Source organism: Astyanax mexicanus, chromosome 17 (genome assembly GCF_023375975.1).
Source record: "Astyanax mexicanus isolate ESR-SI-001 chromosome 17, AstMex3_surface, whole genome shotgun sequence".
Taxonomy (NCBI): Eukaryota; Metazoa; Chordata; class Actinopteri; order Characiformes; family Acestrorhamphidae; genus Astyanax; species Astyanax mexicanus.
This window is the reverse complement of record NC_064424.1, coordinates 161,151-175,908: the sequence shown is the minus strand read 5'-3', so window position 1 is coordinate 175,908 and position 14,758 is coordinate 161,151. Positions and strand designations below refer to the sequence as shown.

At 44.1% G+C, this 14,758-nt stretch overlaps 1 protein-coding gene across 2 annotated transcripts in view; it reads left to right on the top strand.

The window, feature by feature from the left end:
- The window catches only part of cpeb4b (cytoplasmic polyadenylation element binding protein 4b), a 30,921-nt gene extending 16,307 nt beyond the window's left edge, over positions 1 to 14,614 (top strand). For both annotated transcript variants that reach the window (XM_049466286.1, XM_049466287.1), the window contains 5 exons: positions 137 to 226; positions 2,972 to 3,090; positions 8,597 to 8,711; positions 9,537 to 9,718; positions 10,583 to 14,614. In XM_049466286.1, the coding sequence (XP_049322243.1) occupies positions 137 to 226; positions 2,972 to 3,090; positions 8,597 to 8,711; positions 9,537 to 9,718; positions 10,583 to 10,810 (734 nt within the window). In that variant the 3' untranslated portion in view covers positions 10,811 to 14,614. The remainder of the gene's footprint in view (positions 1 to 136; positions 227 to 2,971; positions 3,091 to 8,596; positions 8,712 to 9,536; positions 9,719 to 10,582) is intronic.
- The last annotated feature ends 144 nt before the right edge of the window (positions 14,615 to 14,758 follow it).

Here is a 14,758-nt window from a genome sequence, read left to right as displayed (position 1 = left end):
GTAATTAGGGATCGGTTTGGGAGCCGTTGTTGGAATGTGCTGTTGTTTTTCTGAACGCTCTGAGGAAGATTATTCTTATTATATAGTTTATAGTAATGTATTAATGTTATAGTTTACTCTGTGTTTATCTTTTCAGACGAGATCACTGCGAGTTTCCGGCGCTTCGGCCCTCTGTTTGTGGACTGGCCTCACAAAGCTGAGAGCAAATCCTACTTTCCACCGAAAGGTAAGAGTAGAAGCAGCAGCTCAGAGTGAACAGTGCTGTAAATATATCTCACGCTGCAGGATGAGAAATTTAATTTTCCTTCAGTTCATACCTACAATTTAACTACAATCTCAGATAAGGCTTTATTAATACCGTTATCATAAGAACAATCGGTAATAAATGAGGGCGAGAGCGTGAAATTGGACTCCTGTAGTCATTTCTCAAACACTGGATAGAGTCTTCAGTAGAGCTGGGCGATATGGCCCAAAAAAAAAAAAAAAATCTGATTTTCGATTTATTTCGATCTATTTTTTCCCCTACTAAAATCTCCTAAAAGTTGTTAGAAGTTGTTAAATGACGTCATCACCTAATTTGAATAATACATGTTTTTGAAGCTGTAAAGGATTAACATTGTGAGAGAGAAAGAAATGAGTAAAAAAACACCCTAAATATGTTAGAAATTATACAAATGAACTCCAACAAATGAACAACTTCTGTTAAATAGGCAGTCACGTCTCAAAATAACTTTATTTTTACGTGAATTACATAATCAGTTTTTTTCTGTGTTGTTAAATGTTATTATAAGAGCAGTTTTTTATTTAATAATTTTTTTTTTAGCTTTCTTAAGTTTTCTTTATTTTCAAACCTATTATAGACAAATTGTTGAATAGCTTTTTATAAAGAGGGAGACACTGTGGAGGAGGTGAGTGACTGACTGAGGCTGTGTGAGTTAAATTCAGTGAGGATTTTTTCGTGTCACACTAAAGACACTTTTATATTTATATTTCTGCTCTGTAAATACGGGGCGGGGTCAGTCAGCACGCACAGTGTTAACACCGCAAAAACTCACTAGATTTGTCGCTTTTTTACAAAAAAAGTCGCTAGAGGGTCTGAAAAGTAGCTAAATATAGCGACAAAGTTGGCAACACTGCTCCGTTGTAATGTTGTGTGTGTGTGGGGTGGAGGGGGTGAGTGATGGTGCTGATGGTGAGTGATGGTGCTGATGGTGAGCGATGGTGCTGATGGTAAGCGATGGTGAGTGATTGTGAGCGATGGTGCTGATGGTGAGCGATGGTGCTGATGGTGAGCGATGGTGCTGATGGTGAGCGATGGTGCTGATGGTAAGCGATGGTGAGTGATTGTGAGCGATGGTGCTGATGGTGAGCGATGGTGAGCGATGGTGAGTGATTGTGAGCGATGGTGCTGATGGTGAGCGATGGTGAGCGATGGTGAGTGATGGTGAGTAATGGTGCTGAAGGTGAGTGATGGGGAGTGATGGTGAGTGATGGGGAATGATGGGTGCTGAAGGTAAGCGATGGTGAGTGATGGTGAGTGATTGTGCTGATGGTGAGTGATGGTGCTGATGGTGAGTGATGGTGCTGATGGTGAGTGATGGGGAGTGATGGGTGCTGAAGGTAAGCGATGGTGAGTGATGGTGAGTAATGGTGCTGAAGGTGAGTGATGGTGAGTGATGGTGAGTGATGGTGAGTGATGGGGAGTGATGGGGAGTGATGGTGAGTGATGGTGAGTGATGGTGAGTGATGGGTGCTGAAGGTAAGCGATGGTGAGTGATGGTGAGTGATTGTGCTGATGGTGAGTGATGGTAAGCGATGGTGAGCGATGGTGCTGATGGTGAGCGATGGTGCTGATGGTGAGTGATGGTGCTGAAGGTGAGTGATGGTGAGTGATGGTGCTGATGGTGAGTGATGGGGAGTGATGGTGAGCGATGGTGAGCGATGGTGAGCGATGGTGAGCGATGGTGAGTGATGGTGCTGATGGTGCTGAAGGGGAGTGATGGGGAGTGATGGGGAGTGATTGTGCTGATGGTGAGTGATGGTGAGTGATGGTGAGTGATGGTGAGTGATGGTGCTGATGGTGCTGAAGGGGAGTGATGGTGAGTGATGGTGAGTGATTGTGCTGATGGTGAGTGATGGTGAGTGATGGTGAGTGATGGTGCTGATGGTGCTGAAGGTGAGTGATGGGGAGTGATGGGTGCTGAAGGTAAGCGATGGTGAGTGATGGTGAGTGATGGTGAGTGATGGTGAGTGATTGTGCTGATGGTGAGTGATGGTGAGTGATGGTGCTGATGGTGCTGAAGGTGAGTGATGGTGAGTGATGGTGAGTGATGGTGCTGATGGTGCTGAAGGTGAGTGATGGGGAGTGATGGGGAGTGATGGGTGCTGAAGGTAAGCGATGGTGAATGATTGGGAGTGATGGTGCTGATGGTGAGTGATGGTGCTGATGGTGAGTGATGGTGCTGAAGGTGAGTGATGGTGAGTGATGGTGAGTGATGGTGAGTGATGGGGAGTGATGGTGAGTGATGGGGAGTGATGGGGAATGATGGGTGCTGAAGGTAAGCGATGGTGAGCGATGGTGAGCGATGGTGAGCGATGGTGAGCGATGGTGAGTGATGGTGAGTGATGGTGCTGAAGGTGAGTGATGGGGAGTGATGGGGAGTGATGGGTGCTGAAGGTAAGCGATGGTGGATGATGGTGAGTGATGGTGCTGATGGTGAGTGATGGTGAGTGATGGTGAGTGATGGTGCTGATGGTGCTGAAGGTGAGTGATGGTGAGTGATGGTGCTGAAGGTGAGTGATGGGGAGTGATGGGGAGTGATGGGTGCTGAAGGTAAGCGATGGTGGATGATGGTGAGTGATGGTGCTGATGGTGCTGAAGGTGAGTGATGGTGAGTGATGGTGCTGATGGTGCTGAAGGTGAGTGATGGGGAGTGATGGTGCTGATGGTGCTCTGTGTGTGTTTCTGTAGGTTACGCGTTTCTCCTGTTCCAAGACGAGAGCTCAGTTCAGGCTCTGATTGACGCCTGTATCGAAGAAGACGGGAAGCTCTACCTGTGCGTCTCCAGCCCCACCATTAAAGACAAGCCGGTAAGAGCAGCTATAATACTTATTATAATGTATATACTGTTTTTATTGTGATTTCTACTGTTTTTATTGTGATTTCTACTGTTTTTATTGTGATTCCTACTGTTTTTATTGTGATTTCTACTGTTTAGACAGTTTATCTTCTAAATCATTCCGCTGATATTTAAGGAAATGATCAGAATTATTCGGGACGTTAGGGATGAGTAATATGATGATTTATATGATTAGGATGATATTAAGCATCTGCTTTAGTGAGTTTATGTGATATGAGGTCAGCAGTTGTAGAATGCTGACTGTGAGCTTCGTTGTAAAGAGAGAAAAACTGTGTGTAACTCAAATTAATATGTTAAATTTAGAATAAACTCATTGTTATTGCTTGATTTTAATTGTTTTGTTAGTAAAGGTAGCGGTGCTGCTGATCTAATTTTTTTTAGCTGCTCAGATAAAAAACCTGTACTGTTTTCTATTGAGATTTTGTGTATCATGGAAATTTCTTATCACACAACAATAATATATTTTTGCCCATCTCTGCTTAAAGTAGTGTTACATCAGTGTATATTAAATATGAAAAAGAGAATTAAAAGGAATAAAAATGAAACCCGTTCAGAAATTTTTTATATATTTATTACAGTCAGACTAGATTCTCTTTCCAAGTTAAAGGAGTTTGTAGACTGTGGGTCCTCTCTTACACCCTGCGTAAGGCGTGTTGTGATGCTCATCACTATCTTACACCCCACCAACAGTCTATTATCACTCCTTCCTCCTGCCTGGTTTAAACAGCAGCAGAGCTTCTGAATATATCTACACTGATGGGCGTGGTGTTCTGGAAATGAGGTGTGTTCAGGTACATTTCTGGAGTTTTTCTTCATTTCGAACGAGAGTTCTTACTGTGCTAAACTGCTTTCTTCAGGCAGCACTACTGAATAATAAAAACCTTTCCACCACCCAAGTAACGTCTTGGCTCTAAGCAGGCAGCGATTGGTCCATGACCGTGGGAAAAACTCCTCCCCTTTTTCCCCACACAAGGCACTCTGCTCTGCCTTGCTCGTAACGCCATTCTTGCTTATTCAGCCGCACCGCTGTGCCGGAATTTTTACCTTCCATCACTTTATTTGGCAAATTTTCTTTCTTAAACAGAATTTTAGCAGTTGTGGTTTGGGTCAGCTTTGCCACTCTCACCACACCTTGTCATTCTAAGAGGTTTTTAGCGACGCGAACCATGGAAAGAGCGGTTAAGGTTTGCAAATGCAGCAAACACCTATCCAGAGTAGATCAGCACGAAGAGTGCGTCAAGTGTCTGGGTCGGGAGCACGCCGAAATCGCGCTAGCCGACCCCTTTTTCTGTGTGCACTGTTCCAGATTGCCTCTGCCAACGCTTCGCCACAGTCGAGCTGTTTAGACACGAGGAAAAGTCCCAGCACACCTCACGCATTATAGCTCCTCCGGAGCCTACTGTTTCGTGGCCGGACACAGATTTTCCTCCATTACAGCCATCTGGGGTTTGCGTGTCTCCCGTTTCGGACTACGTTCCGCATCACCCCGACTTAGTGGAGTTTTACACTCGTCAGTGGGAGAGCAGCGAGGAAGAAGATGCAATGGAGGAGGCCCCCAGAATTAGGCTCCCATGCCACCCTTGGAGGAATCCATAGCTTGGCATCTCTCCGCCTCAGCGGCGTCACAGAAGCCACAACTGCCTTCTAAGGCATGCAGGCTAACAGCCTCTTTAGCGGAGAAAACTTATAAGGCGGCGGGACAGTCACTGGCCATCCTCCAAGTGTACCAGGCTCAGCTGCTACGGGATTTGGAAGGTCCAGAACCTCCAGAAACCTACACTGAGCTACGCAAAGCGACTGATTTTTCTTTACACATGCTAAGGTGCGCAGGATGCAGGGAGAATAATGGGGTTCTCCTTCGTCACACAACGACACTTATGGCTCACACTAACTCAGATGAATGAGAGGGAGAAGAACCTGCTGCTTAATGCACCTGTCACTGTATCCAGTTTGTTTGGACCAGTGGTTCAGGATATCACCCACAGATTTGAGAAGCAGCAGAAGGACTCTGCTGCCTTCAGCACCATTATGCCGCACCGAGCCAACACTCCGCCCGCCACCCCCGTTCCCACCTCCACCCAGCACCCGTGCTGGCCTAGCACACGCAATCGCTCATGGAGCTCTTCTAGAGAGCAAGAGAGACCTGTTCAGTCCCCAGAGAGGAGGCAGTCCTCTCCCCCATCTGCCAGAGGCAGAGGCTGGCAGCGCCACCCTTTTTGCTTGCAGCCCCAGCATCCCTCACATGGGGGCAGGGGCAAAACGCTGCGACAAGTCTAGGTGCCCCTTTGGAGGGAGCACATGTATGTGTCAGCAAGTCAGAGTGTTTCACTCCACTCCGGACACAGGCGCTAAAAAGAAAAGCAGAAGGGCAGAATTCTGCAAACGTCATGTATACACAAAACATAGCTATGTCACAAAGCCCTTTGCCAGCGAAAGCCGCGAGGCTCATGTACACACCAAGCATATCAGTGTCACAGAGCCCCTTGCCAGCAAAAGCCACAGAGCTCATGTGCACACCAAGCACACTCCCTTATCACACACTGGGTCATCTCAGAGATTCTCAGCCCAATATGACTTTATCCCACTCTCCCGCAGAAAAGAGGGCAAACATTTCTCAAAAATGGAAAGTGTGGAAACGCAAGTGTGCTCCTTCCCAATGGGTTCTAAATACTATTCGGAAGGGCTATGCCCTGCAGTTCGCCAGCAGTCCACCAGGGTTCACTGGTGTCACACAAACAAATGTTTCAGTCGACACAGAGCCATATCTAAAACAGGAGATATCTTCCATTTTAGAAAAAGGCGCGATCCGCCCAGTACAAGAGAGTGCCCCGACAGAGTACGATATTCCCCAACAGAGTACGATATTCCTGGGTCTCAAGCTGAACTCGCTACGCGCTCACCTCTCTCCCCAGACAGACGCATTTTGGACACAGCGCGCCTCATGTGCCAAAGTCAATCCGTCAGTGCCCACAAAGTGATGGTGCTACTTGGCCTGTTGGCATCAGCATCAGCAGTAGTGCCTCTGGGCTTACTGCGTATGAGACCGCTCCAAAGGTGGTTTATCAGCCACCGTGTTCGCCCCCGAAAGAGGACGGACACCATGTGCTCAGAATCACAACCCAGTGCCGCTCCAGTGTATTACAGTGGACGAACCCAAATATTTTTTATGTGGGCACCTCGTTGGGCCAAGTGATTCTCAGAGTAGTCATAAAAACTGATGCGTCCCTGATGGGGTGGGGAGCAGTTTGCGAAGGGCACATAGTGAAAGGGAGGTGGGGTGCGCACGAGACGTGACATATTAAAGTATTAGAATTAGAAGCCATTTGGCTCTCTCTAATTCATTTTGCCCATCGAATAATAGGGCACCATGTCCTGATTTGGACAGACAACACAGCCACTGTAGCATACATCAATCACCAGGGAGGTGATGGTGTTCATTAGCCATGCACCAAGTGGCATTGCGCATTCACCTCTGGGCAGACAGGTATCTACGCTCGCTGAGAGCAGCGTACATTCCGGGCCTGATGAACTCGGGGGCAGATCTAATGTCGAGGGGGGGTCCGAAAGCTACGGAGTGGTGTATACACCCTCAAGTCATAAAGGAGATTTGGGCCCAGTTCGGGCGCACGCGGGCACGTCGATCTCTTCGCCTCGCGGCACGCAACTGCCCGTTATGGTTCTCGATTCAAAACGACAACCCACCTCTGGGTCACGACGCTCTAGCCCATCTATGGCCCAAGACTCTACTGTATGCATTCCCTACCGTCCCACTAATTCAGCAGGCGCTGGACAGGGTGAGGAAACAGGCTAGATTTAATACTGATAGCCCCTCACTGGCCCTCTCAGACGTGGTTCGGACCTGATGACTCTTTCAGTGGCATCACCATGGGTACTGCCACTTCGGAGGGACCTTCTGTCCCAAGCCGAAGGAGAAGTTTTTCACCCCGCTCCCAAAGAAGTGGATGCTGGTAGCTTGGCACCTGAACGGGAGCGCTTTTTAAAGCAGGGGCTTCCCTTAAACGTGATAGAAACCATTCAGAGCGCTAAAGCGGCGACAACTAGAGCGCTTTATTCATATAAATGGAAAGTTTTTGAGCGCTGGTGTATAGAGGCCAATGAAGACCCTATAAATTGTGGCATAGGTACTATCTTATGCTTCTTAAAACCCTTTTTGATAAAGGATTATCTATTATTATGTTTCGTCCCGAAACGGGATCTAGGTTTAGTATTGGATGCTTTAACTGAGCCTCCTTTTGAGCCTTTAGACCTGATTGAGGTGAAATATCTATCACTAAAGACTGCATTGTTGTTAGCCCTTGTTTCTGCTAAAAGGGTGGGTGACTTAACAGCGTTGTCGGTGCATAAATCATGCTTGGAATTTTCAGCTGATATGCGTCGGATCACTTTACGTCCTAATCCGGTATATCTCCCCAAGATTATTACATCAAGTTTTAAATCCCAAGTGATTGATTTAGTTGGGTTTACATCGCCCCCTTTTCAATCAAAAGAGGAAGAACGCTTGCATAAACTATGCCCTGTACGGTGTATTCAGGCTTATCTGAACGGGACCCGCACTTGGCGAAGCGCGAGTTGCGATCAACTGTTTGTCTGTTTCGGGAATAAAGTCCGAGGCAAACCAGTGTCCAAGGAGAGGTTGTCCCATTGGATGGTGGAAGCTATTTCTATAGCTTATATTAATGCGGGCCAGACACCTGCTGATGGATTAAGGGCGCATTCGACTAGAGGAATTTCTACCTCATGGGCTTTGTTCCAACACAAGAAATTGTGATGTGATGCAGCGTCTTGGGCTTGCCCTCACGCTTTCACTACGTAGATATTACCCTTTGAATATGACGACCTCATCTTTCTCACGCACAGTACTCAGCGAGGTTGGTTATATATTTTTTTAGCACAGTAAGAACTCGAGCTCGAAATAAAAGTAAAACGGATGGGTTGTCCTACAACCCTGGTTTTACGAATTGAAGAACGAGAGTTCTTACTAATCGGGCCACCGCTGATCCCGAATCAGAGGCTGAAGTGTTCAGTTGAATGGCGTTACGAGCAAGGCAGCGCAGAGTCCCTTGTGTGGGAAAAAGTGGAGGAGTTTTTCCCACGGTCATGGACCAATCACTGCCTGCTTAGAGCCAAGACATTACTTGGGTGCTGGAAATGTTTTTATTATTCAGTAGTGCTGCCTGAAGAAAGCAGTTTGGCACAGTAAGAACTCTCGTTCGTCAGTTCGTAAAACCAGGGTTGTAGGACAACCCATCCGTTTTGCTTGTTTATCTTGGTAACAGAAAACACAGGAGCTCCACTGACTGAATACAACCTAGACAGACGCCAACAGTCAGACGTTCATCGCTATCTCAGTAACAGATAAATCAAGCTGCACGGTTAAGGACTCACCTACAGATCACTAAAACCTGAGTGTTCTTCTGATCTTCTGTGTTGAACAGGTCCAGATCCGCCCCTGGAATCTGAACGATAGTGATTTTGTGATGGACGGATCTCAGCCTCTGGACCCCAGGAAGACTATATTTGTGGGCGGAGTTCCGCGTCCTCTCCGTGCAGGTATGCCTCAGCAAAATGATGGATGTTAGTAGAGATAGTTATAATGTAGGAAAGACGTACATTTGTGATCTCTGTAACTAATCGTATTACTAAATTAGGAAATCTAAAAATATATTTTCACTATTCAGAATGAGGCTATATATTTTCTATTGAGATATACAGAAGCTTCAATTCAAGATATAAGCATTTTAGATATATTAAATAAATAATTAAATATTCACTTAATCCAATTAAATCATTACTAGTTGTGAAGTAAATTATAGATATATTGTAATTCCAGTTAAAGATATCCCGAATGGCGTTATTACATTTATCATTAGTTTTAACTGATAATTCAGTTTTTCTCTTACGGTTTATATAATCAGAGTTTAAAGAACACTGAATAAAATAGCGTAGCTTAGCTACTTAGCTAATAAGTTGGTTGTGTGTTTAGCAGAGCGCAAAAATAACCTTTTGGATTAAAATCCAAACTGATGGATATATTATATTATATACACGGTAAAATGGGTAAATGATGTTAATTCTAGCCGAATGTAGAGTTTTAGTGTTGTAGGATATTCAGTGAATTCTCCCTCAAATTCAACACTTAGGAAGAGCAGAGTCAGTAGTGCTGTAGTAATGATCAGTACTGTATGTTGAGGAGAATGAGGGTGTGTGTTTAATGAGGTATTATTGAGGTAATATCTGTATGGTAGTGTGTGTGTGTAGTGTGTGTAATGTGTGTGTGTGTGTGTGTGTGTGTGTATTATGTGTGTGTGTGTGTGTATTATGTGTGTGTAATGTGTGTATAATGTGTGTGTGTATAATGTGTGTGTGTGTGTACAGTGGAGCTGGCGATGATTATGGACCGGCTGTACGGGGGTGTGTGTTACGCTGGTATTGATACGGATCCTGAGCTGAAGTATCCTAAAGGCGCCGGACGAGTCGCCTTCTCTAATCAGCAGAGCTACATCGCTGCTATCAGCGCTCGCTTCGTCCAACTGCAGCACGGAGAAATCGATAAACGGGTCAGTACTCACTCTAACTAACACACTATACACACACTATACACACACACACACACACAACCCTCATACCCCCCGCCCCCTGTAACACACACTGATCCTCACAGTTATTCAGGCTGAAAAATAAATAACATTAAATATTTACAGGTTAAACTCTCAGTTACTCAAACCATCTGATACATGATTCGGATTAATTATTCAGTCAGTTAATCTTTACAGAATATAACAACTATAAACACTACAAACATTATCAGTAAAATATAAACTATATAAAATATAATCACTACAAACATTATCAGTAAAATATAAACAATATAAAATATAAACACTACAAACATTATCAGTAAAATATAAACAATATAAAATATAAACACTACAAACATTATCAGTAAAATATAAACTATATAAAATATAAACACTACAAACATTATCAGTAAAATACTGAGACTCAGTGTTTATAATTATATCTGTCCTACATAACAAATTAACATTGTCTGTCTCCCCCCGTATCTCTCTCTTTGTCTCTGTCTCTCTCTCTCCCCGTTTTTCTCTCTGTCTGTCTCTCTCCTTCCCTCTCCCCTTGTCTCTCTCTCTCTCTCCCTCCCCCCTGTCTCTCTCTCTCTCTCCCCCCGTTTTTCTCTCTGTCTCTCTCTCTCTCTCCCTCCCCCCTGTCTCTCTCTCTCTCTCCCCCTGTTTTTCTCTCTGTCTGTCTCTCTCCCTCCCTCTCCCCTTGTCTCTCTCTCTCTCTCCCTCCCCCCTGTCTCTCTCTCTCTCTCCCCCCGTTTTTCTCTCTGTCTGTCTCTCTCCCTCCCTCTCCCCTTGTCTCTCTCTCTCTCTCCCCCTGTCTGTCTGTCTGTCTCTCTGCAGGTGGAAGTGAAGCCATACGTGTTGGATGATCAGCTGTGTGATGAGTGTCAGGGAACTCGTTGTGGGGGAAAGTTTGCTCCTTTCTTCTGCGCGAATGTCACCTGTCTCCAGTATTACTGTGAATACTGCTGGGCGGCCATCCACTCTCGCGCCGGGCGAGAGTTCCACAAGCCGCTGGTGAAAGAGGGCGGCGACCGGCCTCGCCACATCTCCTTCCGCTGGAACTGAGGTGACGGGCGGGTAGACCGGGGAGAGAATGCTAGGAGTCGCAAAATCATCGTCTAAATAAATGCACTTTTCTGTTGCTGGTTCCTTTTAATTTAAGTTTTTAAAAAAGAAATTTTTAATTTGTCATTTAATATAAAGTTTAAAATATTCAGGAAAAAAACAATGTGTAATGCATCTCTGTTTTTTTGGTAAATCCCATTAGACTTCATTTTCTTGGTGCACAGAGATATGAAAATATGGAGTATTTAGTATAATTTGTCATCTGTATGAGTATCTGTATGATTATAATTGGCTGTTTGTTAACACTGAATTCTAAGTATTACAGTTTTTAGTTTGAATTTGATCCGAAAGGCTGGAGGCAGGCGTGTGAAAAGGTGTCGCTGATGAAGAGTGCACTTATTTCTTGTTGAACGAGTGCAGACGCAGCGTGAACGACCCCAGTGTTTAACCAAAGCTTCATCATGATTGGTTTATTAGAACAGCAGGACGAAAAGCTTCCGCAAAACAAACAGATCTTCTTAATAGATCAGAAAATATTGGATCACTTTGAGACCGATTTTAATATCTAACGCTTTCAGACACGGACCGGCCGGCCGACGCTGCATCAGATTTCTGGGTTTGATTTCCATTTAATGCAAGAAAACTTATACCTCAAGCTTAGCTGCTAGACCGTGGAGTAAGATGTAGAAACCGCGCTGGTCTCCCCGCACCACGCCCACCACAGTAAAGGGAAGTGACATCAGCAAAAGGCACAGTTAGAACACTGCGATGTTACTTCCTGTCTAAAGAAAAGCGGAGTATATTTGGCGGATGGAAGCCGAGTGTCCTGATGGAGAGTGTACGGCGTTCCCGCTAAAATCCAGCTCTAGACTCCCGAGGCCGTCGGCCGTTCCCCCGCCCACACGACCCCGCCCCCCAAAACCGTACAGAAACCGAGAGAAAAGAAGAACCGTATTCCTCCCGTCCCGCAGCGCCAGCGCCCCCTCTCAGCCTGAAGCAGAACTCCTCACATCGCTCCACATCCCATAATACTCCCGCAGGTTCCTCACCTGCAGCGTAACGCTAACCTACAGGTTTTACTTTAGGGAACCAAAGATCACCCAACAGCAGAGAGTGAGACCACGCCTCACTCCCCATCACTCACTCTCTCTCTCTTTCTCCCCACCACTCTCTCTCTCTATCACTCTCTCACTCTCTCCATCACTCTCTCTCTTTCACTCTGTTATTTATTTTTTCTTATTTTTTAGATTTTACCCCCAAACACAGGTTTCTTTCCTTCCTGTTAAGTTGTTTGGCCCCGTCCCTGGCCCCGCCCCTCAGCCTCATTGCTTATTCGATATTTAAGAGCAGTTTAACTCCAGCAAACCAAAGATTGGCCTTGAATTGATGAGCATGCAGTTCTAAAACCACAGTAACACTAGTGAAACCCACCGAGCCGCCGCCCACCCGCCTCTGTCCCAAAGCTTCAAACGGGCCCCGCCCCGTCACCCGACGGCCCGCCCTCTCCCGCCGCTTGCCGGTCTCAACCCACCGCTCGCTCAGGCTTCCTCCCGTCGGCAGGGGCGTGGCCTGACAGCAGGAGGGGTGTGACCGACCACCATGAGGGGCGTGGTCTGGTGTAGTGAGGGGCGTGGCCGGGTATCGGGAGGAGAGGCGTATCGCTCCGAGTGCGGCGCCCCTCAGGAGGACCGTCGCAGGATTTCTGTGTGCGGTTGTGCTGAGTGTGAACGTCAGGGAGACAGTGGTGATTTAACACTTGAGAAACTCGTGAGAATCGTGCCCTCGCCGCGCCGGCCCCTCAGCGCGTTGGCCCCTCGCCGCGCCGGCCCCTCAGCGCGTCGGCCCCTCGCCGTGCCGGGCCCGTGGGTGTGGTGGTTGAACATTTTAGAAGTGAAACACTTTTTGAAGAATTTGCTGTTAATGAGATGATAGATTATTTTATACATGGCCTGCTGATTTTTGGTACAGTGTTTTCTAGCTAAATTATTTTGTCATGCACATATAAACATTTATTATGCACTACTTTTCTAAATACCTTTTGTTTTCGACAGTCATTTTAGGCACATTTTTCACAAATGGGAAAACTCCTTTTTGCAATACCTCAATTTTTCACATTGTGAAAGGTAGCTTTTGTACTTTTGTTACTGAGAGATCTGCATATATGGAAATTTTCTTTTAAGAGTAAAAAAAAAAAAGTTGAGTGATTTTAATATATATTATTTTCAATTATGCTTTTTATACATTTCAGTGCTGAGGAATCTTTACAGCTAAGCGCACACTTGCGTTGACGCGACTTCAAATCCGCAGAGGAAAGATCAAAGCTTACGGTCCGGATCTTGTACACTAGATTTTAACGACACGCGTATATATAAATATATATATAAAAAAAAGAAACTAAACAGCAGCATGGCGAGAACAAGTTGTCATTAAATTAATATGTTAATATTAAAAATGATTATCCTAGTTGGAAAAAAGGTAAACTTGTAATTTTGGTTTCCTCTCCATAGCTGGAATATAAAGTATAATATTATGAGGAGAATGCAATTTGGTTCATGTTTAGGCTGAATCTCGTATCACACGAATGGATGTTTGATGTTTAGATATTTTAACATTTGAAAATATATATTCTTGAACTGCCAACTAGCTCCTATTGTAACCCTTAGCATGCATGATGAGAAAAAACATGAATTAGCTATTAAATTAATTGTTGTGGTTGTGCACCAGATGTTTCTAAACCCCACACCCTGCACCCCGTCATATGTTATCCTCTATGCCTTCCCCATAATCCAGTATCTTCAGGATGCACAGAAACGCAGAGAGAGAACTCTAAATAATATTAATATTAATAATAATAATAATAGTGAAATTAGCGGTGCAGGACGAGACGCAGAGCTTCATCCCGATCGAAGTTAAATCACCCGTTTTGGAGGAAGGGGAACTTTAAGACTTGAATGTGGTAAATGTTGCAAGTTGTTATGTGCAATACTTTTTTTGAACTTTTCCAGATAAAGACTCTTTGCAATGTAATTCTTTAATGCCATTTTTAATTGCTGACATTTAAAGAAGATGTTAATATGTTTTTCACAGTCATTTTCTACTGTTATTGTAATCCTTTTCATGCTGGTGTTTGTAAAAAAGAAAAGAAAAGAAATCAAACTATTTGTACTAATATAAATAATTGAAGTTATTTTTAAAACATTAAAGGTTTTGTGCTCATTTGCTTATTTTGTTTATTTCAAGCTACTGTGATTGATTGCATTGTAATTATTAGGTCAATAATGTATTTAGCTGTTTATTGGTATATTTTTAATTGGAATGTATAATTAATTTTTATAATTTTGATCAGATTTTTGTTATATTTTTGAGGTGAAGCTTTTAATATGTTAAAGTGTCTAGTTTTTACTAATTGCTATATTGTGCTCCACAATATATGGTTCACATTTTCTGAAGGAAAATAAATATTTAAATATCTGTCTGTTAATGATGTTACTTAATGGCAAAATTTCAATAGTTTTTAACTGTGTATGGGAAGGTTGTTGTATTTATTAATAGCATTTTTTTACTTAAGATATCACCTTAATTTTTATTGTCATTTCACTTTATAAGTTCCTATTTTTGTATTTTTCTTTCTAATTAAGTTATGTTATAAAAATGTCCATATTCTAGGAGTTGGTCTGTAAGTGCTAGTGAACAAAAAGAAAATCTAATGTTATTTAATTGTTTGCAGCCAACTATTTATAACAATATGCATAATTTTTAAATATTTGTAATGTGAAACGTTGAATGAATAAATCTTAACTGTGACGAGACGAGTCCTCTGCCTTTCTTCGGTCTCTCGGCTCTCGCTGTGTGTTGATTATTGATGATGGATTTCAGGATCTTCAGGTTGCAGGTCAGTGTAATGAGAGCCTTGTCTCTGTCTATACGGCTCCACCTGGTGGAGGTGAG